We start from the raw sequence: 27,588 nt of genomic DNA on the forward strand, positions 1-27,588 counted from the left end.
AACAAAAGCAATGACAAGGAGACAGTGGTTGGGAGAATCAATGAGACTCACATCTTCAATGGAAGTAAGATATTTCCTGCTGACTAATCCCAAGTCAGCCCTCCAATAATCCTGTATGCGTTGGCCTTCTCCAGCTTTCTGTATGCCATGCTTGATGGAGTTGGTCTAGACTGTAACTCAGCCCTCCAATAATCCTGTATGCGTTGGCCTTCTCCAGCTTTCTGTATGCCATGCTTGATGGAGTTGGTCTAGACTGTAACTCACAGTGCCCAGTTCAGAGCTGCTCAGGGCACCTCTGTGTTTGAAGACAGTGCAAAACTTTGATAAAGAGAATATAAGATTGGACATAACAGTTCAAAGTAGAGCATTTGCCCATATGCACAAAGTTCTGACGTTGATCCTTAATNCCACAAAAAAGGAAGACAGAAGAAAAGGATGGAAAAGCAAATATGAATATGAATGACTGAGCATGATTGACCCTAGCCAGAATTTTACATAGTCTGGAGTCCCTGCTAGTCACCCAAATACTTAACCAGTTCCATACCAGCCACTGCCATTTCTCATCAAATTAACCACTATTGAATTTTAAGATAACTTTTTTTGTGCAAACCAGTAAGTCTATTTAAGGGGGGGGGGAGACCCTCTGCCTACTTGTACTAACAGCTGTAATTTTCAAATGTCATGAAAGTATATGCTGGAGGGGAGCACCTGTGGTCTGATGTCTTCCCATAACAGATCAATTCTCCAGTGTAGATATTGACTATGTAAATAATAAAGCAAGTTCTTGACCCAGACTCTCTCCTAGTGCGATGGTGTTTCAGACACTGTTCTCTTGCTGTAAACAGACACCATGATCAAGAGAAAGAAAGCATTTCATTGGAGGCTTACATTTTCAGAGGTTAGTGCACTATCACCACAAAGGGAGCATGGCAGTACACAGGTACACATGGTGCTGGAGAAGTAGTAGCTCAGAGCTCTACATCCTGATCTGCGTAAAAAGATGGGGAAAGACTCTGGGCCTTGCATGGGTTTTTGAAACCTCAAAGCCCACCCCAGTGACATACTTCCTCCAAAAGGCCACACCTCCTAATCTTTACAATCCTTTCAGACAGTTNCACGCCATAGTGACTTAGCCACTCTTATGCAGACCACCACAGACAGCTTTAAGACGCCAGCTCACTAATCTTAAAACCTTGTTTTCTCATACGCAAAGTCGAAAGAATCCTTACTGGTTGTCAGTCAAACAGTATTTTACAAAGAATGTTAATCATAGTAAATAAATACTTGGCCGTCGCCCTGCTGCCTGGCAATCTTGTGAAATCCCCTCTTGTTTGCATTGTGTTGAGAAAATGCACATCAGTGTTAAAAGCTTGCGTAGAAACTGTCTTTACAGTCTCTCGACTACCTTTAGTATAGAAAGGAATAAGGTCAACCTTACGTATCTGGTCACTGCTCTCTTAAAACAAGGGAACAAAAGTTTTCTTAAGAACAAGTTTTAAGGCCAGGTAAGGAGGCTCATGTCTGTGACCTCAAAACTTGGGAGGCAGAGGCAGGAAGATCACAAGTTGGAGGCCAGCCTGGTCTACATAGTGAATTAAGGCCAGCCAGAGCTACATAGCAAGATTCGTCTTTTAAAAAAGAAAGATTTTAGTTTAGCATTCAGATAAACAGATCGTATCAATTATCATTAACTAAAAACGGTTCCAGTAGCTTATTCCACTCCATCCTGCTACCCACTGTTGCCTCTGCTTTCCCTGCTCTCCATAGTGCTCTTCATTGTTCTTGTCCCTCCTCAGGTAACTGGATCATGCTGATATATAAAGGGGGCGATGAATATGACAACCACTGTGGCAAAGAGCAGCGCCGTGCAGTGGTGATGATCTCCTGCAATCGGCACACACTAGCGGTAAGGTGTCCTGGGACAGCCTGGGACCAGGAACAGCAAATGGTTGGGCTTTATGCATTTATCAGGGGCAGCCTTGTTTTTTGGATGCAAGTTGAAAGAAGACATACATAATTACTGTTTGGTCCTCTCATCATCAGGCTAATTTTAACCCAGTGTCTGAGGAACGAGGCAAAGTCCAGGATTGCTTCTACCTCTTTGAGATGGATAGCAGCCTGGCCTGTTCACCAGAGGTCTCACACCTCAGTGTGGGCTCGATCTTACTTGTCATGTGAGTACTTTGTACCCTCTCAGTAGCTGCGTGTGCTGACATACACTAAATTAGAGATGACTCACTGATATGACTGTACACGTTCAAAGAAATTAAGCTAGGGAGTATAGCTTGGTGGTTGAGTGCTTGATCAGTATGTACAAGGTCCTGTGTTCAATCCCTGACAGTAGTAAAAAAAATATAAAACATTTTTGAAGACAGTCTTATATGTAGCTATAGCTGGCCTCAAACTCAGAAGAATTTCTGTCTTCCATGAGCTGATATTAAAGATGTACCTGATCAGACCTGGCTTCTTAAAAAATGGTTTAGTCCCAATAAATGATTTGCATCTGGAGTTTTGTTTATATAGCATGTCTCCCTGTGTAGTTCTAGCTAACCTGGCTATGTAGACTTAGCTGGCCTCTGCTTCCCAAGTACTGGATTAAAGTAAAGGCATTTGGTTAAGCTTCCTCTCAGGAGAAGGCTGGACACTTTGCAGCACTGTATCACATCAGCAGAGCTTGTATAAAGCAGCAGCCTGTTTAATAGTGATCCATGACTATTTGAGTCACATACTAAGTTCCTGCCCCCTCTTCTAGGTGTTGGACACAGCACTCGTAAGCGGTTTTTCTGAGGAGCTACCAGCCCTGTTTGTTTAGAGTATAGCTTAGGAAACAGCTAAAGATGAATGTACAGTCTAGCCTTAGCTTCTCACTGCTACTTAGAAAACAGCTAAAATCGAGCCTTGGCCTTCTCAATGCTCTTCGAAGTATGTGGTGCCACTTCGGGATTAAAATAAGTTTTAAGTATTTCTCTTCCTGTCTAGATTTGCATCGTTGGTTGCTGTCTATATCATTGGGGGTTTCTTATACCAGAGACTGGTAGTGGGGGCCAAGGGAATGGAGCAGTTTCCTCATCTGGCCTTCTGGCAGGATCTTGGCAACCTAGTAGCTGTAAGTAGCGAAGTTAATTTGGGCTAAGCCTTGGATTTTGGGTGTTCTCTGGGGAGGGGGCTTTGGGGGGAACGTCAGTTTGAAACCATATCATCTGTTTCACTCTGAAATAGATAATCAAGATTATCTTTCCTTTGCTTTTTNCTTCCAGGATGGTTGTGACTTTGTGTGCCGTTCCAAACCCCGCAATGTGCCTGCAGCATATCGTGGAGTGGGGGATGACCAGCTGGGGGAGGAGTCGGAAGAAAGGGATGATCATCTGCTACCAATGTGATTGCACTTTAATGTCTAGCCACCTCTTCAGTCCCCAAACCAAAGCATACTCAGCCAGACTTCTCAAGCCGGTCTCCCGTCTCTCACCTTGCCGTTAATATTCTTGCTTTCCAGTTGGCTTTTGATTTGACCCTAACCTGCCTCTCTTTGCTCCTTCCTATTGTTTCTCCTCTGCACAAGTAGAGTGGAAGGCAGACAGACATAGGGCCTGTGGGGCAGACTCCTGCACCCCAGGAAGAGCAAGGACAGCTAAATAGGCAGAAAGCCATGAGCCCTGGCTGTACACATTTTTAGAAGTTAAAACACTGGATACTCTAATTAACAAAGCAAAGATTACTTGTACCTTTGGTTGCCTCCAGTTGTTCTGCAGTGCTTGCCTGGCTGTAACCCAAATACTCCCATTTGCTTTGAGCCTGAAATCAGTCACCTGATTGTCCCTTGTGTGGGATGAGGACAGGGAAAAAAAAAAATGTGAAATTTCCCAACTACAGGACTCTAAGGCGCCATCACGTTGTGTATAGGTCTTTAAGTGGCTTGATAGTTTGAATTGGACCCTGGGCCATGGTTTATAAGTCCATACGTAACCCAAATGCCTAATCAAGTAGTCCTTTTCTAAAGTAAACAGACCCTGTGTGTCACCTTGTGGTAGTCTCAGTGGCCAGCCTTGTTCTTCCTCATATCCCTCTACTGGTACTTGTAAATCTGAGTTGCACTTTTCTCACAGATCTGTAGTTTGGCTTTTTATACTTTCCCCAATCTTAAAGGAAGGGAATGGAAGCAGAAGTGGATATGGAGGCTCTGCAGGTCTTTGCTTTGGGTGGGGACACTGCTGCACCTGTCTCTCCTGCTGGCTCAGGGAAGTGTCTGACCCACTTATCTATGGGAAAAGGTTTTTAGTCCTCTATTTCTTTCTGTTTAGGCCATCTGCCCAGAATCGCAGGCTGATCTCTATAATAGTGAACGCCTAGGCCACTACGTTAACAACACAGTTAATCTGAACACAGGAGATGTGGGAAAGGCAGGGCCATTCGTTACTTTTAGAGAAAATGAATGAAGTCATTCCTACTTCTCAATACCCTTGCAATGGCAGTGGAAATTTTGTTTCTTTCTATACAAGAAAAATGATGTTATTTTTTAAAAAAGCTTCTCCTTTGTCGTTTGCATCCTAACCCCTGTGTTTTCAATGAAAAATAATATACCACTTTTGTACAAAAACACAATAATTAAAAAACATAAAAAACACGCTGGCTTTGTCATTTGTGCTAAGGAGACACAGCATAATGCAGTAAGACAATGGAGGCCAATTTTCATCCTTTTGCTGAGGAAAAAAATATTTAATATTTTGTATAAGGAATAGTGCCCAAGGTACAGTCCTGACCTCAGCCCCACACGCTCCTGTTTTGTGAAGCTGTGGGACAGAGCAGCGATGGGATGGGAAAGGGGGTTGAAGATGGGAACAGTTGGGAGCGGGGGTGCAGAAAGAATGGCAACAGCCACATGTGTCACTCAAACACTTCGTCCCTGCAGCAAAACCGATACCAACCAAGTGTCTATGATGGCTGGTGACCCTGCCATGGATGCAGAAGAAATATTCAGTATTAAGGGAGAAAATGAAACAGAAAACTGAGCTACAGCCACAGTGAGACTCCAGGAGAGTACCAGGTTTGCTGCTNCTGTCATAAGCTAGGAAAGCTGACCTCTCCCATAGGGAGGCAAACCTACATGTCATCCATTTCCTTGCCTTACCATACAAGACATTCCTCCTTGGAGAAGTGAAACCCTGGCTAGTCACTCCACTCCAGGATAAGGCTAAGCAGTCCTAGTCTCTAGTCTGCCTGCCTAAAAACTGGATTAGGGTAGGTGTGAATAGTGAGAAGGTTTTTATTAAGTGAAACCCAGAGACGGTATCAAAGCTGTCACCATGTAGCACCAGCAACCAATCCTTGGAGTTCTGCCTCCAAACCCCACAGGTCACACAAAAGGAACAGCTCTTCCAGGTTATAACCTGAACAGCCAGGCCTTCTGCCTTAGTCTGAATTGTGCAGAGGGTCACTTAGGTCTCCTTGAGGACATTGATCTTGGCACAGATCTTGAGAGCAGGACCTAGTTTGATGTTCATGGCACTCATAAGATGCTCTTCTTTAAGTAATAAAAGGGCCTGTCCATCAATCTCCTGGGAACGGAACTCTTCCGCAATCTCTTGGCAGCCTACAAGGAAAAGTTGGGAACATACGGGAAACCGGATGGTAGCATTAGGAGAGGGAAAGAAATTAAAACAGGCCTAGTGATGGCTAGCTAGTCCAACACGCTGTCCTCAGTTCAGTAGTAGACAGGTCTGAGGCAAGCTTTGAAAGCAAGTGAAATTAAGAGCTGCTGGCTACTCCATAGAACATCAAGCAAGTAACAAGTTCATCAAATAAGTAACCTCAAAACTCTAAGAGATGAAGAAAAACTACACTCACAGTTTAACACTGGCAAAAAGATTAACCGCTTTTCCAACATTTTCTCAGAGGGACAAGTTCCAAAGAGCAATGGTGTTTAATGGGGGCAGTCCTGCCTTGAAGAAAGTCAAGAAAGGTCTTTCCTAATGGAAGCCTCTGGAAGTCATGTGTGCTCAGTTACTCACCAAACAGACATTATCCAAAACCTCCAACTGAGAAACATGATTAATTCAAAGTAAAAACCAAAGAACTATGGACACTGATCAATGGTGTCGGCCGAGGAGGATTTAGTAAACCACACTATAGGACAGAAACTGCCAGACACAGCCCAGCAGCTTACACGTCAGCCTGGTGGGACGAGCTAGGGGAAATGTGGACCTGGTTCTGCTGAAGGGCCAACCCCCACACCCTCACCCCCACTCCCCTCCCACCTCCCGTACCTTGCAGAGAAGCAATAAACTCGTAGACCTCCTCGACGCTCCATTGGCTAGGATTACTGGACAAGAACACGGGATTGATGCCCTGTAACTCTGGCGTGGATGGTGTTGTAATGGTGTTTCCTAGATCACGTTCTCCGTGCCCGGCTCTTACTGACAGTGGCCCAGGAGATGTTGGAGAGAGCGCTTCATCATAGCTGGAATTATCTGATCCTCGGCTAGAGTCCTCTTGACCCTTGAGAGGAGAGAGCACAACAGTGAGGCCAGTTCTCGTCCCAAAAACAGCAGGCCACAGGAAAGCTTTGTCTCAACAAGTGAACTAAAGCTGTACTTCACTTGCAGATGCACAACTACTCTAAAGAACCGTTCAAGGGNTGGAGAGATGGCTCAGTGGGTAAGAGCACCCGACTGCTCTTCNGAAGGTCCGGAGTTCAAATCCCAGCAACCACATGGTGGCTCACAACCATCCGTAAAGCGATCTGACTCCCTCTTCTGGAGTGTCTGAAGACAGCTACAGTGTACTTACATATAATCAATAAATAAATCTTCAAAAAAAAAAAAAAAAAAGAACCGTTCAAGTGTGAACTCGCTGAGTGTTCCCTGATTATTTCAAGTGTAGTAAAGGACTCATGGATGTACAAACTTGTAGTCAGATGAAAGGAGACAGGACAATAAAGTCGGTGTCAAACTAGAATTCTGAGAGTTCTGTATCTAGGGCTTTTACCTAAGGAAAGGAACTCCAGGGGAGGGGGTATTTTACACGCTAGCTGGCTCTGCAATAGCAGCTCACCCGATGGCGCTTGCCCTGGATCTTAGCACGAGCAATATCAGAGGAGCTGCGGCGGGGTCCGCGCCTCCGAACACGTGCATAGCTGGCTTCCTGAAACTCCTTCATTTTTTTCCTCTTCAAGCGGAACTGGTGGCTACAGCTCACATTGTACCTACAGATGAGAGACATACAAGATTGCTGTCACGGTGCTGTGGAAATGACATACTAACGTGAGAAACAGAATGAAAAGCAAAGAGGGATACATATCAGCTCTAAGAAGGGACAGCATTCAGTGGGAAAGCCCATGAGGGTGAGCTGGCTGGTGGCNGCAGTACCTCTTTGCACACGTCATGGAGCAGAACCTCTTAGAGCCTCGAAACTGCTCTGCTGGGGCGTACTTGCCACAGTACTCACACTTGAGGAGATTTGCCTTCTTCTCTAACTCTGGAAAACAAGGCATTCCTGACTTACCACAGGCTCCTGCTGCCCCTCAGTTATTATTAGGCCCAGAGCTCGGTACTAATTTTCCTCAGGATTTTCTGCAAAGACCTACACAGTCTAACTGAAAATCCCTAACACCAAACACCCTAAAGGCTTGACTCTCAAGAAGTATATGAACTGGTATACAAGTACAGCCTATAATCCTAGCACACAGGAAATGGAGACAGGAAGGGGACTATGTCCTTAAATGGTATAAAATAAGCCAACCTGTTCCTTAACTTGGTAAAATTCCCTTATAGTTCTTTTGTATAGTCCACATGCTTAGCAGAACATATCTGTGCATAGACAGACCTTACCTAAATCCTTCCTTTAAGTAAACAAGGACTGACTGGGTGGGTGTGGATGTGTGGGCAGTAGGTGTGGTGGCCCTGTGTCTAATCCCCAGACTTAGGAGGGTCTGAAGTTAAAGCTCAGTCAGGTCTANGTGGTGAGACCTTGTCTCTAAAGAATGAAATCTAGGGATGTTGTTCATTTGTAGAACTTTTGCATATGTGCTACACCCTGGGCTCAATCCCCACCTTCATCAAGCATCTCCATGACCACCCATTACTTACCTACAGAGGGGCTGTCTCCCCCCAAAGGGCCACTTGACTGACTCTCATTCAGCCCTGTCGGAAGGCCAGCCTGCAGTGGCTTCTCAGTTTCTTTCAGGAACTGAGAACATCCGACCTGTTCCAGAGAAAGAGCAGTTAAAGCAGTCTAATCCCTTTCTGCACTCTATAGCCTTTTGAAGTCCCCTTGTCTCTGCTTGGATGAGCTCTGAGTTGATGGCCAAATCTGCCTCTGAGGGAATCTCCTTCTTTATTTTCTTAAGACTTTTTTCTTTGAGAGGGAGGTGTAGGTAGTGGGTTGAGGCAAAGTTCAATTATATGGCCCTAGCTATCCTGGAAGTTGCTAAGTAGACCAGGCTGGCCTTGAATTCAAAGTTCTGTCTGCTATTCTGTCACCTAAGGGCTCAAATTAAAAGTGTGTGCCATGCCTAGCCAGGTGTGCAGGAATATAACCAGAGTCAGATACTCAAGAGCTGGAGTTGGTATAATTGGTGGCATGGGTGCTGGGACCACAACTCAGGTCCTCTGAAAGAACAGTATATTCATTTAACTGCTGAGGCATCTCTCCAACCCCTCGACCTTTCAAGATGGCAAACTGCATCTGAAAGGATGACCTTTCCTCCACAAAGCTGCAATGAGTGCAAGAGTCAAGATCACTGGGTTTTGCTCCTGGTTTCCTTCATTACAAAGTGACTTAATGGACTCAACCAAATACTATAGGTTAAAAGCCATCTTTCTTCTGTTCTCTGTATTTTCACTTTCTGGCCCACAAACTTCCCCTATGTCCCTCACCCTCTAACTAAATAGGCAGCATAATGAACCATTCTCTAATGATAAAATAGTTGTACACTTCCTTCTTCTAGAGGAATGTGAGGGGAAAAAAAAATGAGATCACCTCCCCCTTCCCAGTCCCACTTTAAGGCAGGGCCTGCCCTCACCGGAAAAGGCTCTGCTCCTTCCTGGATAACAAAGCCTTCAATGATGTGCGTGAGAATCTGGGGCTTCACAATGGCCTGTGGGGGTTTTGAGTCACCCATTTGTCTGGACACCAAGGCCAGAGTAGGAGGTGGTGCTGATGGGGTAGGGGCCAAGGCTACTAGATCACTGTTTGGAGGATTAGCATTCAAACTGGCCACTGGTTCAGCTTTCTCTGAAAAACAAGCACACATATTAAGGAGCACGTAGATGACTCAACTCACCTGCCCATTACCAAGCCCGATCCTACACAACACACCCATCTCTCATCACTGCCCATGGAGCCCATGATCTGTATCTACTTATTGCTCACCAAGTTCTGGCCCATTTTCTACTAAATTAGATTTATCTTTTGACTCACTGAGAACACTTCTTTGTTCTCTGGCACCAGTAAGATTTTAGAAGTTGGCTACTCACCTCCAAGACTGTTCTTCTCCTCTATTACCTTTGGACTCTCTGCTGCTGGGGAGGCCTTTGTAGGAAGCACAGAGGCCAATGCGGAGAGGTCATCTCTCTCCTCCTCAGACTCAGCTTTGCGTTTCACAGCCAAGGTCTGGGCTTTACCCTAGAGAGGAATAAACAAGAAAGCAGCTATGATTTAGGTGTAAGGAAAACTTTAACTACATACTTCCTGAGAACATTCCCAGCTCCAGATGCCCAAATCTGTTTACTTCCTTTGATACACTAAACTTCTTGGTCATTCCAATATGTGTAACTTCTGCATCAGGACAAGAAAAGACATCAGTAAGTCCTGGCTAGGGACTGAAAGACTCATTGTAGACGAACTAAGAACTGTTGGCTTTACAAAGACAGATCTGGGTAAAGAGCTCTTGATGGAATTAGCATATATATAAACACCCTAAGATAGTAACAAATTTAGGAATTTGAAGTGTAAACAATATATATATATGTAAATAACATATATAAACATATAAATATATATAAACATCTCACTCTTTTAAAGAGAGAGCATATGCATGCCATCCTTCACCTTCCTGACTCTTCATCTTCCTATTAAGGTATTGCCACTCAGCCCCAGGCCGCTAGGATGTGGATGGGTGGCAATACCTTCAAAATGACTAAGCATCACTCACCGGCAGGTGCACCGACTGCATGTAGAAAGCAGCAGGGACCTGGGCCACAACAGGAGAGGAGGCTGTAGGCCCACCCTTTACCACATGTGCTGTCCCCTGCACAGGAGCAAGGGTCATCCCAGCAGCCAATGCAGGAGGACATTCTTGAAGTGCACCAGGAGCCGCCTGTGATGAAGGTGGCGAGGAGGCCAGATGAGCCTGGCCAGGCTGGACTGCTCCTGGTATTCCACGGGGAGTAGGTACAGCAGCAGCCAGCTGTGCTAATCCCAAAGCCTGTGCTTGGGCTGAGCCTGGCTGCCGGGTACCGACAACTTGCACAGGGATATGTGGTGGTGGCTGCTGTGTAGCTGACATCTTAGCAGCTCCTAGTTGAGGAGGTTTGATAGGAGCTACAGCAGGTTTGGACTGAATGGGGATGGGTGGTTTAGAGGTTGGTTCAGGTGGAAGAGTCAGGGGTGAAGACTGAAGCATGGGTTGGACCACCAGAGTCTGGGCTTGCTGTTGTGATTGGGAAGGTGGGACCTGCTGAGTAGGTGGGACCTGGGGTGGCTGAGGGGCAGTGAGGGTTGTTCCTTGCTGCTGCTGCTGCTGTTGCTGTTGTTGCTGCTGTTGCTGCTGCTGCTGCTGCTGCTGGGACAACTGGAGGTGTGTGGCTGTGTGAAGCAGCTGGGACTGGCGGTGCTGGAACTGTTGCTGGTGGTGGATGGCAATCTGCTGCTGGATCACCACTTGCTTCTGCTGGAGGTGGATCTGCTGCTGTTGCTGAATCAGTGAATGGGGCTGGATCTGTGTGTATGTGGCTATGTGTGAAGCAAGCCAGAACGGAACAAAGGAGAAAAGGAGCAGACAATGATAATCCTTCTACACTAAACAAAAGCATCTTTGTAAGATATACCTCAGGTAAGACTCAATGAACGGAAATCTCACTAGATGGGAAGCAGACAGTGACCGGAAATCTAGCCTCCATGGAGCTACGGAGCTTGAACATCACTTCATTCATACTCTTTCCTCTCAGTCAGACCTTACTGACCACCTCAGGACAAAGATCTCAAGGGCAAAAACGAAGGGCACAGCCTTGAAGCTCAAGTACTCAGGAGTCCTCAGGCAAGTCAAGGTCTGCCTAAGCAATTTAGTGAACTGTTTTTCAAAATACAAAGTTAAAAAGAAAGACAGGACTAGGTGTAGCTCTGCGACAGAAACTTGGCTGAGCATATTCAAGGCCTAGATTCAACCACAAGTAGAACAAAAAAGAAAGAAGGGAGGAAGGAAAGAAGGGAAGGAGGGAGAGAGGGAAGGAGTGAGGGGGGAAAAAAGGAAGAAAGGATAAAAAGAAAGAAAGGCAAGAAGAGATGAGTGGAGGGTAGCCCCTTAAATCAGCAGTCACCTTCAGTCCTCTCTATTATTTACTTTGCTATAACCACCCTGCTCTTCCACTCAGACTGAGTAGAGAATGGCTGACTCCTCCTTCATTATCTCAAGGCTGACACCATGTTTATTTATTCTGACACCTTAGAACTCATTCTGGTGTTTAACACAGAAGATGTATTTAATCATCACCAACAGAATAAATACCCAAAGTGAAAAGTGTCGCCATCCTCTATGAACGCCTCCATTCTTCACCAACAGAATAAATACCCAAAGTGAAAAGTGTCGCCATCCTCTATGAACGCCTCCATTCTTCAAGTTCNTGACATTAAGTAACCACCTAAAGTCTTAAGAGCAGACAGAGCCTCTGACCACTGTCTCCTCTGCTGCAAACTGGGGCTGACAGTCTCTGACCTTCATTTACCGGACTGTCCAAACAACACACAAAGCGTGCTCTGAAAGCACTCTGGGAACAGAAAGCTAAGGTATCTAAGTATCTAAAATTGGTAATTTTTGTGATGAAAGTATTCAATTACATCAATGATTAATTAGCATGATGGAAACAAACAAAAATCCAAGTAGATACATTAACTATGTTTGACCCAGTCTCAAAGCAAATACAAACTAGGGTTATTATTATTAATTCAAGTTTGTCCTTATCATTGATACAAACAACCACAAGGCAACCACACATGAAGCCACAGCTCCACTTGCTGGTCTTACGTGTTCTTAGGTATTTATACTCTAGTTACCTGACCTGCCTACTGAAAAGAGAGAACTCATCCTTTACTCAATACCATAAGTAATTTAAGTCTGCCTTTCAAAGATATATCTCTAGCGCGTTTTTCAATCCCATCAGAATTGAGTGAAATGAAGAGAAACTACACAAAGTACTTTATACGTACTTTGCTGCTTGGAGGAAACCAGGCTCTCCATCCATTCCCTATCCTGTCTGAGCTAGCATGTTCAAGACTGGCAAGATTCTCTTTTCTTCTGCTACTCCGGATCCAGAGCTGTTTGGGTTTTTGTTTGTTTGTTTGTTTGTTTGTTTTTTTAAAGTATTTGTGCGTGTTGTGGGGGGCTCTAAATATTTCAAATTACTTCTAGGAAATGAATGACATCATGAGAGGTGACACCTTACCTGAACTAATAAGNGTCTGGCTGGGGGCAGGTGTGGCTGTCCGAGTCAGGTTCATGCCCACACTCTGCTGGCCACTCCCATCTGCTTCTGCCTTCTTGGCTGCTGCACTTTCTGCCTCCGTTTGGCTTCCTTGGCTCACAGTCACTGTTTGAGCTGCAGGTAAGGGCTGCACCACTCCTGTGCCCTTCCGGGGACAGCTTCCACCAGTCAATCCTGAAGAAGGCAACTGACCTAAACCCCCAGGCGCCTGGCCACCTCCACCTGGACCCATGGAGCCTGGGAGGCTATTCCCACTGCCTCCACCGGCTTGACTAAGGTTGAGTGACTGGCCTGAGGCCCCAGAAGAAGCCTGGGCCACCGCTAGGGCCTGGCTAGAAGTCTGGGAGAGGCCAGAAACAGGAGAAGCTCCAGGAGGGATGGCCTTCTGAGTGGAGCCTGGCATTTGGGGTCCTTGAGCTGAAGCCTGTTGGTTCCTCACTGCCAAGTTCTGCACCTGGAAGATATTAATATNTATATACATGTGTGTGTATGTGAGTNTGTGGAGGTTCCGGAGACTGACTCATAAGCTGAAAACTTACACATTAACATTCCACAGCCCACCTAACTGAGCCCTGACTTCTACACCAATTAGGTCCTTTCAGTCTCTCAAAGAGCTTCTTTTTAAACACATTGTCATATACTATCAAGTCTATCATCAAATTTCAACAAAATTCCTTCGAAATACATCTCTGACTTTCTCTTTCNTCATATTCACTTAGCATCTATTGAATACCTACTACACATCAGGTACTGGCTTGGATAGTGGAAATGCAAGTGTTAAATGCTCTCGCTACATGGTTTGTTAGAGCAGAAAATCAGTAAGTATAACCCGACAATACACACATAAATATAAACCAACTTTACAGGAGAACAGAAAATCAACTCTGACTGGGAAGCCAAAGTCTTCTAAAACAGATGATGTCTGTCCCGAGGCTCAGAGGGTGCACAGGCAAGGGAAAGACCTAAAGGCATACCGAAGCCACAGAACCAAAACATAATGTCATGTTTTAATATAAACATTTCATTATGTTGAGTTACAGGGAACAGAAAAATAAGAAACAAGAAAGGTGGCTGGCGCTAGGGAGATAGAANGGCACTCTGCTAGGTCACTATGCCTGGAGTGTTAACAGTCTGAACTGTAACTTAATTATTAACAGTCCCAGAATATTACAGTGCTGGCCATGAACTCAAAGGGGGAGAAAAATAGCTACCTAGATGATTCTATTTATCAGAATACTATCACAATTAATCTTAATAATAATCAGAACAAACATGATAAAATCTGTAGCTGACCCCGTTTCTTAAAAATATTGTGAGGGAAAAATTGTCACCACATCTTAATGATGACTGTCGTCACCATACCCTACTGATGACCTTCCACACGCTTACACACCCACTATCCACACTAGAACTACACAAGAGATACTGTACACGGGTATACGCAGAGATGGGTCACGCAGAGTAACAATCCGAACCAACAATCACAGAAGAGAACTATATTCAGACAACAGAATATTATACAAAAATTAAAATTATAAATAATGACTAGAAAACAAAAGTATCTTGACAATATGCTGTGAAGAAGGCATTCTCAGGGCAGGTGCAGAGCCACGCTCCTGCTGTCCATGTTACTGAGGCCGAAGGCAAGAGGAAAACAAGACCATCATTCAAGGCTTGCCTGACCAACAGCAAGATTTTGTCTCAAAACACAAATAAAACTGTACTCTCAGCCGGGTGTGGTGGCGCACGCCTTTAATCCCAGCACTTGGGAGGCAGAGGCAGGCGAATTTCTAAGTCCGAGGCCAGCCTGGTCTACAGAGTGAGTTCCAGGACAGCCAGGGCTATACAGAGAAACCCTGTCTCGAAAAACCAAAAAAAAAAAAAAAACCTGTACTCTCAAAAAGATTATATAGTTAAGTTTCCTATAACTTTAAATACAAATAAAACACGTATTTCAAAATACATAACAATATTTATAGTACATACTACTGTCTATATGTTGTTATATGCATGTATGAATGTAAACACATGATATCTAGAATCTGCTTCAAATTAATCCATAGTCAGAGGGCAAGAGCCTATATGAAATGGTCGCCTATGAGTAATTATTGAAACTCAATGGTAAAAACACATTATATCTCATGTATACATTTGAATTTCCCATTAAAATTATTTTCAAAGTAAATTTTAGAACTACGTAAAGAGATAATAAAGCTATATTAAAGGGGACCAAGGAAAGGATGACCCTAGAAATCAGTACATAAACTCAATACCAGGACACACACAGTGAGAAAATGTTTCTTACATTGTTTTTGGTTTGCAACACTGGGGATTCAACCAGGGCCTCTTTTACATACAAGGCCAGCACTTCACCACTGAGCTCCACCCCAGCCTGCCTGCTACTTCTAGTAAAAAATAACAGAGTAGAAGGCTAGAGAACCGGCTAAGGGCACCCACTCATCTTGTAGAGCACCCCCACTCAGTTCCCAGCCCTAGTGGATGTGCTGCACATAAACTCATGCAGGCACACACATACTGAATCTCTTAAACAGTGAGCCCTGAGAGGAACAAGAGTAAGATGGTAATAAAGCACATCACTAGAACCAATCAAACTCAGTGTAGTAGAGGGACAATTCTTTTTTAAAAAAGGCAGTAACAAAATACCTTTCCTGGGTGTGTGTGTGTGTGTGTGTGTGTGTGTGTGTTTACATGAATGTATATGTGGGTACAGGTACACATGAGTACACATGCATATGTAGGTCAAAAGCCCCACTGTGCAAAACTCCTCAGGCACCACATTCAAAAGCTTTTCTGAGACAAGGTTTCTCATTGTCCTGGAACTTACATACTGGATGGACTAGGCTAACTGGCCAGGGAGCCAAGGATCCATCTGCTTCTGTCTCACCATGGTTGGAACCACAAGCAAGCACTACCATGGCTGAGTGGTGCTATACTCTGTTTCCCAATGTGGCTGTGAATATGGAAGTCAGGTCCTCACGCTTCAGGAGTGCTTTACCTGAGCTATCCCTGGGTTGGTTGGTTTGTTTATCTGTGTTAAAGTCATCTTGATAGAAACATGGAAGAAGATTTGACTTAAGTCATGGAAGACCACTTAGGAAACCAGAAGAGTACAGCCAGGTGAAGCAGGGACTTGAATCCAGAACAGTGGGAGAGAGAAGGCCAGCTTTGCAGAAGTGCCCAGAATTCTCTTCAGTGGGGGTANCTAGACTGGTTAGCCAGCTTCTCTTCTGCAATGGCTATTCCACTTTTCCACTCTCCCCTAGACTCAGAACTACCCTCTCTGCTCCCCTCCATCTCTGCAGAGACAATGAAGACCCCATCCTCCTTGCATTACCAGACCCTATTTTCACTCCCTCTTCCTCCTACCAAGGGCAATCCTCTGCTTGGATCCTTGTCTTCCTGCTTTTCAAGATTGTCAAAACAACTCTCTTATGCTTGGCTCTCTTAGCCTCTCCTGGCTGTGTGATCTGCCTGTGCCCCTCTCCCTGCCTGTTCCCCCTTCCCCAGCCTCATCTTCCTTTCCCCCATGACTAAATTCTTGTGCATTCACTATACCGATTCACACTCTCCATAGATGCCTCAAACTCAATATGCCTTCAAGTTCAATCCCCCTCCAACTCCTCTAAAGTAGCTCTCCCTCCAAACAAATCTATTCTTGNTTTCCTTTTTACACTGAAAAGAAATGAGTGGCTTCCACCCCTACACCCATNCCCACCCCAGTCTTTAAGATCCTATTCCTTTGTCTTCGTGTTACTACAGTCTAGACTTTTTTCCTCTCCTCTTTGTTGTTCTTTCCTGCTCCCCGCTTTTCTAGGGTTTATCCCAACCATCTGAGCTCCACTACATGCTCTTCAGTCGGTATGCTCTCCATGACAACTGCTTGTTTTGTTTGGTTTAGTTTTCCGAGACAGGGTTTCTCTGTGTGGCCCTGGCTGTCCTGGAACTCACTTTGTAGACCAGGCTGGCCTCAAACTCAGAAATCCTCCTGCCTCTGCCTCCTGCGTGCTGGGATTAAAGGCATGNACCACCACTGCCTGGCTCATAACAATTTTTAATATTTCCTTAACTTCCATAGACATGTCATTCATGTCTACCATTTTCATGTTTAGCTCCAAGCTAGCTCTCCTAAACTCAAGGATCATGCCTAGGGCTGCTGTCTCAGTATCACATGCATGTCTCAAAAACATCTCTAATTTGGCATGTCCAAACTGAACTTCAACCTAATTCCTCTTCTGCAGCGTTCATCCCAGAAAGAGCACCAACCGCTCTACAGTGCCACCTCAGGCCTCACACCTGGCACTCCTTCAGTTCCTCAAATTCTGAACCAGTTCCCTCTACTTTCAATAATTCTTGCTACTCTCATATTCATGGGCTCCTCCATCTTCATTGCTGTGCACCCAAACACTATCTCTCTCCTAAATTACTCTTTTCCCTAGTAACACATACAACACAGCTCCCCCCGTTACTTTCATACTAAAGCCTTTTTATAGTGTTATANACCTTTATAAAGCTTTCTAATTACCTTTGATATAAGGTCTAAAGTCCTAAACAAAGCCCCAAAGCCCTGTGAGGTAAGATTCCTTCCAATAATCTAGTCCTCCAAGAAAATAAGCCATCTTGTAATTCCTCAAGCAAACCAACTCTTCTTTAAGATCTTTATAAATCATGTTCTCCAGGCATTCAACATCTCCTCACATCCATGCATGGCTAACTTCTATAAAGCCCATTTTAAATGTCACCTCCTTGGTCTTTAGGCCATCCCATGACTAAGTAAGTTCCCTTCTTTATTCTTAGAATGACTTATCCTTGCTAATGAAGCAGTTAGTATGCTACGTAGGTAACTATTTGCTTATAGTACTTTAAAGGGCATACTCTCCATAAATGTAGTTATCATGACTTTCCTAAGCATCCAAAACTACACAGTGATAACAGATAGCTAATAATAAGTTAATAATCTTAAANATTGAGTCCAGATATGATACAAGTACTTAAAATCAACTTAATCAGTTCTCACAGCACATCATATATTAGATATACTCTAGCTATGAAGAGATCACAGTAGAAAAGCTAATTTGTCCAAGGTGATCTAAATTACGCAGTTAAATGCAGGGCTGGTGGCCTAACCCAGACACCAGGTGCACATTCTAGCCACTATGCTCATACTGAGTGTCGATGAATGGATGGATGGATGGATAGATGGGTGGATGGATGGATGACTGGATGGATGGATGGATGGATGGACGGACAAACATTGCAGCCTCTATGCTCATACTGTCAACTGATGGATGGATGGATGGATGACTGGATGGATGGATGGATGGGTGGGTGGATGGGTGGGTGGATAGATGGATGACTGGATGGATGGATGGGTGACTGGATGGATGGATGGGTGGGTGGATGGATGACTGGATGGATGGATGGACGGATGGATGGATGGATGGATGGATGGATGACTGGATGGATGGATGGGTGTGTGGTGGATGACTGGATGGATGGATGGATGATTGGATGGATGGATGACTGGATGGATGGATGGATGAATGAATGGATGGATAAACTAGAAAACTGATATGAAAACACAACCAGCCTCCTCTTTGTCTTCTACTGCTTGAACAGCTTGTAAAGATATTTTATATCTAGATGACCCCAAAAGGTCTTTTAGCTGGCACATGTTCCTTGATTTTTTCTGAAGTATTTTTCTTTGCCGGATTTTTTCTGAAGTATTTTTCTTTTTTTTAATATTTATTTATTATTTATATGTAAGTACACTGTAGCTGTCTTCAGACACACCAGTAGAGGGCATCAGATCTCATTATGGATGATTGTGAGCCACCATGTGGTTGCTAGGATTTGAACTCAGGACCTTCGGAAGAACAGTCAGTGCTCTTAACCTCTGAGCCATCTCTCCAGCCCCCTGAAGTATTTTCCTTATTCTGTTCATCTGTTGTCCTACAGCCAATAATGGTCTCTGCTATCCATAAAGTGTGTTGGGGTTGGGGGATGTTATTGAGGGTTTTTGTTTTGTTTTGGGGGTTTGGGGTTTTTTTGGGTTTTTGTTTGTTTTTTTGGGGGGGTTTTTTGATTTTTAAATTTTTTAAGACAGGATTTCTGTGTAGCCCTGGCTCTCCTGGAACTCTCTCTGTAGACCAGACTGGCTTCAAACCCACAGAAATCTGCCTGCCCCTGCCTCTAGAGTCCCAGGCACCACCACTGACTGGCTGACTATAAAATTAACTACAACCTCCTTTCCTTGGCTTTTACTCTCCTCCACCATTAGGCTCACTGTCTCTTTGCTATGTTTTTGAGAAAACTGGAGATCAACCCAATAGGCATGACAGGCTCTACTCAGAGCCACATCAGAGTCCTGCTGTCCCGACTCCCCAGCCTCCTCTGGGGTCTGATTTCTGTAAATGAATGAATGGTGCCCTCAGAGCTGCTCATCTTCTTCTTCAGTTCTCTCCTCACTCCAAATCAATCAGGGGTCCCTAAGACTCCACTCAAGTATCCTGCAAAGTAACGTAGCCAGTTCTGGAAACTCAGGGGTTACTCAGGGTTAGCGGCACTTAGTACAACACTGCTGCCCCCTTAAGCTCTTGGAAGATTTGGCTCATCTCTCTTCAGTGCTCCAAAACTAAACACATATCCAAGCACAATACATTACGTAGTTTTTGACAGACTAGATGAATGAGACAACCATTATAAGCCCCAGATTACATCTCATACATGTTTAAAATTAAAATATATGTATTTTGGGGAAAGTCACAAAAAGCAATGGGAAGAAAGACTTTACTGAGGAAACATGAACAGGAATAGGAGACTGAAAGTTAAGAACTGTAGTAAGTCAAGAGCAGGAGCCAAACATCCTACCAGCAACTCAGCCAGGCCTACTTCACATCTAACTTAAACAGAATGAGGGAATTCTAATTCTGAACAACATCCCTATCGTCACGGGACATTTCTATGAGGGAATTAAAAGATTCAATAAAACTAAGCTGCAGAGGACAAAAGGATGCCCTGAAAATCAACGTGTACTCTAAGTCGTCCAGATCCATAGAGATCTTTTCAGGTGATTCTACTTCCTTCTTTAGCTCAAATCAACTCAAATATTTTAAGGGAGTCTTTATCTATAGGAGGTGAGGAAAGGGAAGCTGAAACAGACACAAAATAAGAATTGTAAAAAAAAAAAAAAAAATCAATAACGGGGCCAAGTGTGGGGCCTGGCCTATGGTCATCCCCTTCATGCTCCCGGGCTTCTCCACAGTAAGTGGTGCCACTGACCTGATCTGCATCTGCATGAACTCCAGGAGACTGAGCGGGTGGCACCTCCTGCTGGACTGCAGCCACTGCCCCATTAGGCATCAGGATGAGCTGGGAGGCAAGAGGCACATTCCGGCCCAAGGTCCGGTTAACCTGCAACAGGTTGCCCAGCTGTGGCTGGCGAGGAGAGGAGGAAGGAGAGTAAAAAGAAAAGGAGAGAAGACAGAAGAGATGGAAAGAAAGAACCACAAGACAAAAAACAGCAAGTATTAAACAGCTGAGCCTGCACCTTTCCACACCAACCCAAGAACCTCTCCTTCTCCAAATGTGAAGAATCATCCAGAAGGAAACCTAGAACGTGCAGAAGACTACGAATGATAACAGAGTCAAACATNAAAGACAATTAGACAGTGAGGATTTTAGAACACATAGTTCTACACAGAAATAGACTAGCTGAGAGATGCCTACAATTTGTGTACCCAAGTTACATGTTTAAGAACTAGACTACACCTAACACTGATCTATCAAATATCAATATCACATCTTCCAGCAGAGGCTCTCAATGCTATCTAAAAGCATCTTTAAGGCATGGGAAGTAGATCGGCTTGTCTGAAATAAAACAGCTTTCAGATGAGNGGAATTGCCCAGGGGGTGAGCACTTGCCTACTATGCATGAGGCCCTGGGTTCCCTCGATAGCACCGAAAAAAACACCTTCACNCTTTGCCAAAAGGTAAATTATGAACTATGCCCCTAGGACAATGGTGGCTGTGGCTGTGACTTACCCGCAGATACATCTGGGCCTGGGACTGGTTGAGAGGTGGGGAAGTGGTGTTCCCCAGCAGCACAGACTGCGTCAGGGTGGTAGCACTGGGGGAGCTCACACTCTGCGATCGGCTGATGAGCTGAGCAGCTGACGTGGTTGCAAGATTCATCTGCACAGTACAGAAAGGAACCGGGACTGAGAACTCGAGGGGAAACCAAAGAAAATACACAGCTGACAACTTGAGAGTAACCATCAAGAACAGGATGTTACTTTCATGAAGTCAAGGGAAATAAATAGTAACTTCCATCCAAAACTTCACTCTAGCTACTTTGAAATATTACCAAAGCAAACAGACAATCAAAAAGAAAGCAAGCCCACAATTACCAATTTTAATATTTAAGCAGGCAAAGGAAAGAAATGAAACAGGTTTTCTTTCTCTGGAAAAGCCACCTTTCATTTGTTATCTCTTCTTCTCCAAGAATTTCTCCTTCCTTCCTTATGCTTGCCTTTTAAAGACTCCTGTANAATAGGTCGCACATAGTAGTGCACATCTGTAATAGCAGCACTCAGGAGGACGAGGCAGGAGGATCAAGTATGAGGCCAGTATGGACTAGCTAGGGAAAGTCTGTCTGAAAACCAAGACTCCTACACAGGTTTGAATAGGTTCCCTGGTCGGTTGTTTGTTTTGTTGCCAATCTGTACTGAAGAGCAATAAATGCCCAGTTATGACTCAATCTACCTCCTGGATCAGCTGCAAAGACCAGACCTTGACAGACACCGCCCTCAAAGATAGACAGTACTCACCGAGGCCTGGGTGGTAGCGGTCTGCTGCTGTGCAGTGCTGCTGTTTGGGGAGCTAGCCTGACGACTGGCAGCAATCGTGGCCTGTTCAAGGGGAAGCATAAGAGAAACAATGAAGAGACTATGTCTCCCTGTCTTCTAGCATTAATTCATGAACAAAACAGACATTTCAGATAAGAACAGACACTGTATGTTGGAGTATGGAAAAAACACATCACTATCCGTGATATATCACATGACCACATAAGCCTGCCCAGGAACATCAAGGCAGACAGACAACCTGTACTCTGCTACTCCAGTTTCAGCCCACATCACAAGTCACTGACAAATCTAATGCAGTATCGTCCAACACAACATCAAATGAGCCATTTTCTACGACGTATACATAAAAAGTATTAAGCGGGATGATAAAAATTTCAGTAACTTATTTAATACATACAAAATAAATATTACCATTTGGGAGAGGGATGGCAGATGGGACCGAAACCAGAGTTTTACCCATTTAAAGTATATGCTTTACCTCAGAGATCCAACTCTGTCCCCAAATATAATCAGCGAAACATTAGACTGACACAGACATTACTGAGATTTCTTACCTTCTTTCTGTCAACTGACAGCTTCTAAAATCTCAGGATCACCTCGATTTGAACTAGCCACATTTTAAGTACCCAATAGCTACATATGGCCGGTAGCTAACATATTAAACAGAACAGGTCTACAACACAGCTATTCCACCTCTAAAGAGTCTCCCACAGCTCACACTGCAACCTTAATCTAAGAACCATCCTTTCTCCAAAGAGTACAGGTGGCAAAGGAAGGCTTTGGTGTGGGATGCAGTCCGCCCCAAACTGCTCCCCTACCCTAACCTTGCAATGCCTCCCTCCCCCCACCTCCTGTGCCATGGCTGCTGACCTCTCACCTGCTGGACAGCTGCCAGGCTATGCAGTTGGGCATTACTGAGCTGTTGCTGGAGCATGAACTGGTGGAAATATTGAGCCGCATTAGGTTGCCGCTGCAGTGCTTGCAGAGCCTAGAAGACNGGATACAGTGTTCAGAACCATCACTCCTAACTCCCATGTGCGTCACTGTTGCAAAGGGAGTCAGGAAGGAGAGGAACAATAGGAGACAAAGGACGACCATCATCAGCATCTGATNTGTCCTTACAATGTTGGATTCAGTAGTCTACTCAGCCATCTAAAACAGCAGAGACAATTGATTCTATGGTCTCTCCTCACATATAAAGAAAAGCAAACCAATATATCACAAGATCTAGACAAACTACAAATAAATGGGATGCTGACTAATATAAGGAAAAGAAGCTAGACATGGAGGCAGATGCCTATAATCCCAGCACTCAAAAAATGGAAGCAGGAAAATGATGAGTCCCAGGCCAGCCAGGCTAACAGAGTAAGCCATGTCTTAAATAAATAAATATACAAACAAATAAAAGGAAAAAGCTATATACCATAGGTATCTAGCATCCAGATACAGATCCTTAAGTATTTAAGAGATAGATGATAGAAACACAGTCTGAACAATTCTACCAAGAAAAACAGTAGTGACTTCTGAACAATTCTACCAGGCAAAACTCTCAAGCGATTGACACTTCCAAATATCTACTGTAAAATGTCAATGGCTATTTATAAAGCTGACAGTGATCATTTTAGTGTCAACTAGATTTTCCTATGTTCTTATTCTTTAATAATTACAACCATTCCACCAAAGTCTTTTAAGAAAAATACTTCAGGGGGCTAGAGAGATGGCTCAGCGGGTAAGAGCATTGACTGCTCTTCTGAAGGTCCTGAGTTCAAATCCCAGCAACCACATGGTGGCTCACAACTATCTGTAATGAGATCTGATGTCCTCTTCTAGTGTGTCTGAGGACAGCTACAGGGTACTTATGTATAATAATAAATACATCTTAAAAAAAAGAAAGAAAGAAAACTGTTTCATTTAAAGAAAACTGTTTCATTTCCAAACAGGATATTTAAGGTATAAAAGTTGCTGTTTGTCCAAAAGCAAATGTCTAAAAAGGTCATTGATACTTCTACTACTCAGAATAATGTATAAGGCCCAAAACTGAACACTTGACTACTGAGGCAGGAAAGGAAGCTGTGTGGGAAGAACACCTGTAGCACAGCCCCGAGGAGCAGAGCTCAGCTCTCAGAACTTAAACAAAAGGTCAGGTGCAGTGGTGCACATCTGCAATCCCAGCACTCTTTATGACATGGCAGATGGAGACAGAAGTGACCAGAAGCTCAAGAGCCAACGGCACCTGTATATACTGCACAGCATAAACTCATTTGTGTCCTCTGACCTCCACATACACAGCACTATACACACACATGCATGCGCACGCACGTGTGCACACACACACACACACACACACAAGTGCGTGTGTGCACAAATAGTAAGTAGATATTTTTAAACAACGAAAAGAAATGGTTAATTAAAATCTAATTAATACCCTGAACCTTATTTATTTATTCATGTGTGAACTTTATAGTATTTCACATTGAATCAATGAACTGCACTCTTCAACTCTATCTTTTTGAAGTTTTATTTCAAGACAGGTTCTCACCAAGTTGCCCAAGCTGGCCTTGAACTTGGTACATTGCTAAAAGCAAAAACAAAATGACCAAATTTCACTCTGGGTTTGCTTGCTCTAACTTTGTAAACTGCTAAGATTCTGAAGTGGACCTACTCGGACAGAATCTGAGGATGAGGATCCTCTGGTATCTTTGCCTAACTCATGTCAATACTCACAGAGCTCGGCCACTCAGCTGAGCCTCACCTGCACTGCTTGCCGTTCATACAGGGACATCTGTGCTATCTGGGGCCGAGAGCTGGCCCCTGAGCTGGAACTCCCATTGGTTGAACTAGAGTTCTGCTCACTCTCCGTTTCCATGATAGCGTTCCAGGGTCCCCAAGAATGGCGCTCTGACTCAAGCCCTAGACAGAATCAGTAAAAGATTAAAGTTAGACCTTGAATGGAAAATGTCATTTCATGGCATTATTATTCAAAATCACAGTAACTCCACAAAGTATCTAAGACTCTTCCTCTGAGATCTTAGAACTCCCAAGTCTGTAATTTATCTTCCTCACTCCATCTTTTCATGCTCGTCACTGGTTCAAAAGGAAAAACCTTTCCATTCCCCCTCCTGGCTACCATTAAATAAAACACCAGACTATAACAAGCCACCTCACAACCCTACAATACTAAAGCCACCTTATGTCCCCTAGCACGTTCCAACAGTTCACACTCCACCCATTCAAAGCTTGCTGTTACTTGTATCTCCATCTATCTATGGTTCTCATGCTAACAATGGACAGCATTTCTGGTGAAGCCTCTAGGTGCTTTCGTTCCTTGGCCCCTACAGACCCTTCACCTCTGCTGTTTTTATAGTGCTGTATGGTAAATATCACAGCCCCCATTTTATAGTAGAGAGAACAAGGATCTTCTCTGTATCAAGTCTTTACACTACTTTGTCTCTTCCCAGAACAAAAAAAGCAAACAACAACAACAACAACAACAACAATCTGTCATCAAAGCAGTGTCACTCGGTGTGAGCATTCCCTATCCTCATTTCACAGAGGACAGTCCTGAGATACTGACGAGGTAGACAGAGTGGACAGGTCATGGAAGTGGATAAATGTTGGGGACACAGAGCTAGACTACTGCCCAAATATCCAAAGTAGCTGACTGGCTGCTCGCCAAGCTCCTAATTAAAGCCTCAGGGCTGTTACTTCTCCTTATATAACTCCAGTGTCCCTATTAGCAAATAANGCAACAAAGCTTACATACTCCCAAGTAAGTAGCATTCTAACTGAGAAGAGTAAGATTCAACTTTACTAAGGTGTAAGAATTTACCCTCTGGCAGCTACATTAAAACCAGCAAAAATACATAAATAAATTAATTAACAGAAAAATACATATCAAAAAAGGAAAAGAAACAAGAGAAGCAAGCAGAAACACTCTTCTAACGCGGCTGAAAATGACATCATTTTACTCCTTAGTTTTCATTCTTTCGTTAAACTTACACTGTGTATTCTTTATTTTTGATACACTGAGCTACTAGAACTATCAGGTCTCCCAAGTACTATTTGGCTTGGGAATAGAAAAGTCTGACCATNATTTCTGCTAGGGGCTATCTCTAGTTTCATTAGATGAATGGATTTATCTCAGGAATGCATCCCAAACAAGTAAACAAAAGTCAAAGTCTCAACCTTGGCCACTGAAGTTGAGTTTTCTCCAGATTCTCTTCCCGGCATCACTACATCACTTAACTGTCTGGGACCGAACAAATGCCACTCCACACACNGATAAAATGGAAGAGGTACAGAGAGGATATTCTATCAACTTCAGTCTACCTTTCTCCCCACATCTTTTGCCAAAATATCAAAGCACTAAACAGATACAGACCCATGAATCCTCAATATCAGCATGTGAAGGAAAAAAAGTGGGTAAGGATTAGAGGCAGCATGGCACAGTTGTACAGATTACTGGACTTATCTCACTGGACTCAGAGATGTAAGACCCTGTTACTTGCAATAGAGCCTTATATAAAACACGTTCATCAATTCGATGACCCCCTCATTTCCCCCAGATAGTGAAACAGAGAAGGGCCAATTTTAAAGTCTTTTCACCAGGGAACCTGCCATCAAAAACCTCGCAGGCACACAAATCTATGTCTTAAAATCCTCATTTTTCAATGAATGTTGTGAGTTCCAGATTCAATATAGAAAGTGAAGAGAGCACACCGTTTAGGTGGCAAACTCAATTAAGAATTAAAACTAAGAGTCAAAGGCCACCCTAAACGTTCCCCTTTTGGGTGTGGGTGTGTTTAAGGACTCAACTGGGGAAGACGCACACCGATGGGAAGGAACTAGAAATTAATACTGAGGTAGACACACTACTGGGCCTATTGGGTCAGGTGTTGGAAGAAGTCAATACCCTTGAGTATAAAACTCTGTTGCAGTAAGAATGGAGTGAGAAGCAAGGGTTGAGGGGCGCCTCGGAAAGACTCCCAAGGGTTCTTGTTCTTCACAGAACCGTGATTAAAAAAAAAAAAAAATGCAGTTCCAAAGAGAAATCAAACACACCAGGAGAAAGGGGTGGATACAGTGCTGTGCCCGAAGCGAGCGGACTTGGTAAGCAGGGAAATGTATATTCTAATAGTAGGGGAGCCAAGCAGGGGAGGCACAGAAGTCGAGGAACTGGGAGATCGGGGAGCCCGGCGGAGCGCGAGAAGCAGGGAGAGAACCAGACAGCATGCTCGGATGGAAAGACCAAAGTCTGGGAAGGGAGAAATGAATGAGAAGGCGAGCGGTCAGAGGCAACGAGGTGACGGACAGACAGCACCGAGCACAGNGAGCGCAAAGCACGAAGACCGGGACGCGCAGCACCCAAGCACCGCAAAGCGCAGCAGAGCGGGAGACAGGAGCGCGGCTGGGGGAGGTACCTGGGCGTTGCACACGCCGAGGTGGCTGAGGAAACATCCCCGCGCCGCCGAGACCCCGGGATGCGGCCCCTCCCCGGCCCGCGGCCGCCCGGTTACCTTCGCGCCCGGCTCCGCACCCGAGTCCTCGCGGGGGGCGTCCACCTCAGGGCCGGGGGAGGGGGGGGTCGCTCGGCCTCGGCGGCGGCGCGCCGCCTCCTCCCCTTCCTGGAGGGGCGGGGGCCCAGGCGCGGTGGGAGGTGCCCGGCGCGGCCGCCGCTCCCCGCCCCTCCCGCCGTCCGGGTGCTGGCCCCGCCGCGGCTCCGCCAGGCCGGGGGCTCCCGCGGGCCTGTCACTTCCTGCCCCGCCGCGAGAGTGGGGGGCCGAGGCCGGGGGGGCGCGGGCCGGCGGGGAGGGGGCTGCGGGGAGGTGCTTCCGGGGCAGCCGACCCCTCCTCCGGCCCGCCCCCTCCCCGCGCCCGCCCTCCCGCGCGTCCCTCGCTTCCTGTCGGCGCCCGTTGCCATGGCGACGCTGCTCCCGGGCCTCCGCGCTCTAGGCCCGAGTGGTTTTTTGTTTTTTGGGTTTTTTTTTTTTTTTTTCCTTTTTCTCCCCCTG

General features: G+C 44.9%; 2 protein-coding genes across 8 annotated transcripts; one reads left to right on the top strand and one right to left on the bottom strand.

The window, feature by feature from the left end:
• Nucleotides 1-6: 6 nt before the first annotated feature.
• LOC115029050 (cation-dependent mannose-6-phosphate receptor-like) lies at nucleotides 7-3,397 on the top strand (the record flags this gene model as incomplete). Its single annotated transcript, XM_029478461.1, has 5 exons — nucleotides 7-64; nucleotides 1,797-1,906; nucleotides 2,044-2,174; nucleotides 2,980-3,106; nucleotides 3,258-3,397. Coding segments are annotated over 5 exons (549 nt in total), but the record flags the coding sequence as incomplete, so codon positions are not given.
• A 1,276-nt stretch (nucleotides 3,398-4,673) lies between these two features.
• Phc1 (polyhomeotic homolog 1) lies at nucleotides 4,674-27,333 on the bottom strand. 7 transcript variants are annotated; one of them, XM_029478458.1, is made up of 16 exons: nucleotides 27,094-27,333; nucleotides 25,959-25,967; nucleotides 24,330-24,487; nucleotides 22,455-22,565; nucleotides 21,539-21,619; nucleotides 20,754-20,903; nucleotides 19,992-20,147; nucleotides 12,654-13,146; nucleotides 10,148-10,947; nucleotides 9,471-9,618; nucleotides 9,017-9,228; nucleotides 8,082-8,196; nucleotides 7,362-7,470; nucleotides 7,048-7,198; nucleotides 6,261-6,492; nucleotides 4,674-5,587 (listed from the first exon to the last, which is right to left on the bottom strand). In XM_029478458.1, exons 2-16 carry the CDS (start codon nucleotides 25,960-25,962, stop codon nucleotides 5,433-5,435), a joined length of 3,075 nt encoding a protein of 1,024 aa, XP_029334318.1. In that variant the 5' UTR covers nucleotides 25,963-25,967; nucleotides 27,094-27,333; the 3' UTR covers nucleotides 4,674-5,432. The 7 variants fall into 7 exon arrangements, with proteins under 7 accessions (XP_029334318.1, XP_029334316.1, XP_021021070.1 ...); XM_029478456.1 differs by lacking the exon at nucleotides 27,094-27,333 and adding an exon at nucleotides 26,998-27,076; XM_021165411.2 differs by lacking the exon at nucleotides 25,959-25,967 and having other exon boundaries at nucleotides 27,094-27,227.
• Nucleotides 27,334-27,588: the final 255 nt, after the last annotated feature.

The sequence above is a fragment of the Mus caroli genome, chromosome 6 (assembly GCF_900094665.2).
Source record: "Mus caroli chromosome 6, CAROLI_EIJ_v1.1, whole genome shotgun sequence".
NCBI lineage: Eukaryota > Metazoa > Chordata > Mammalia > Rodentia > Muridae > Mus > Mus caroli.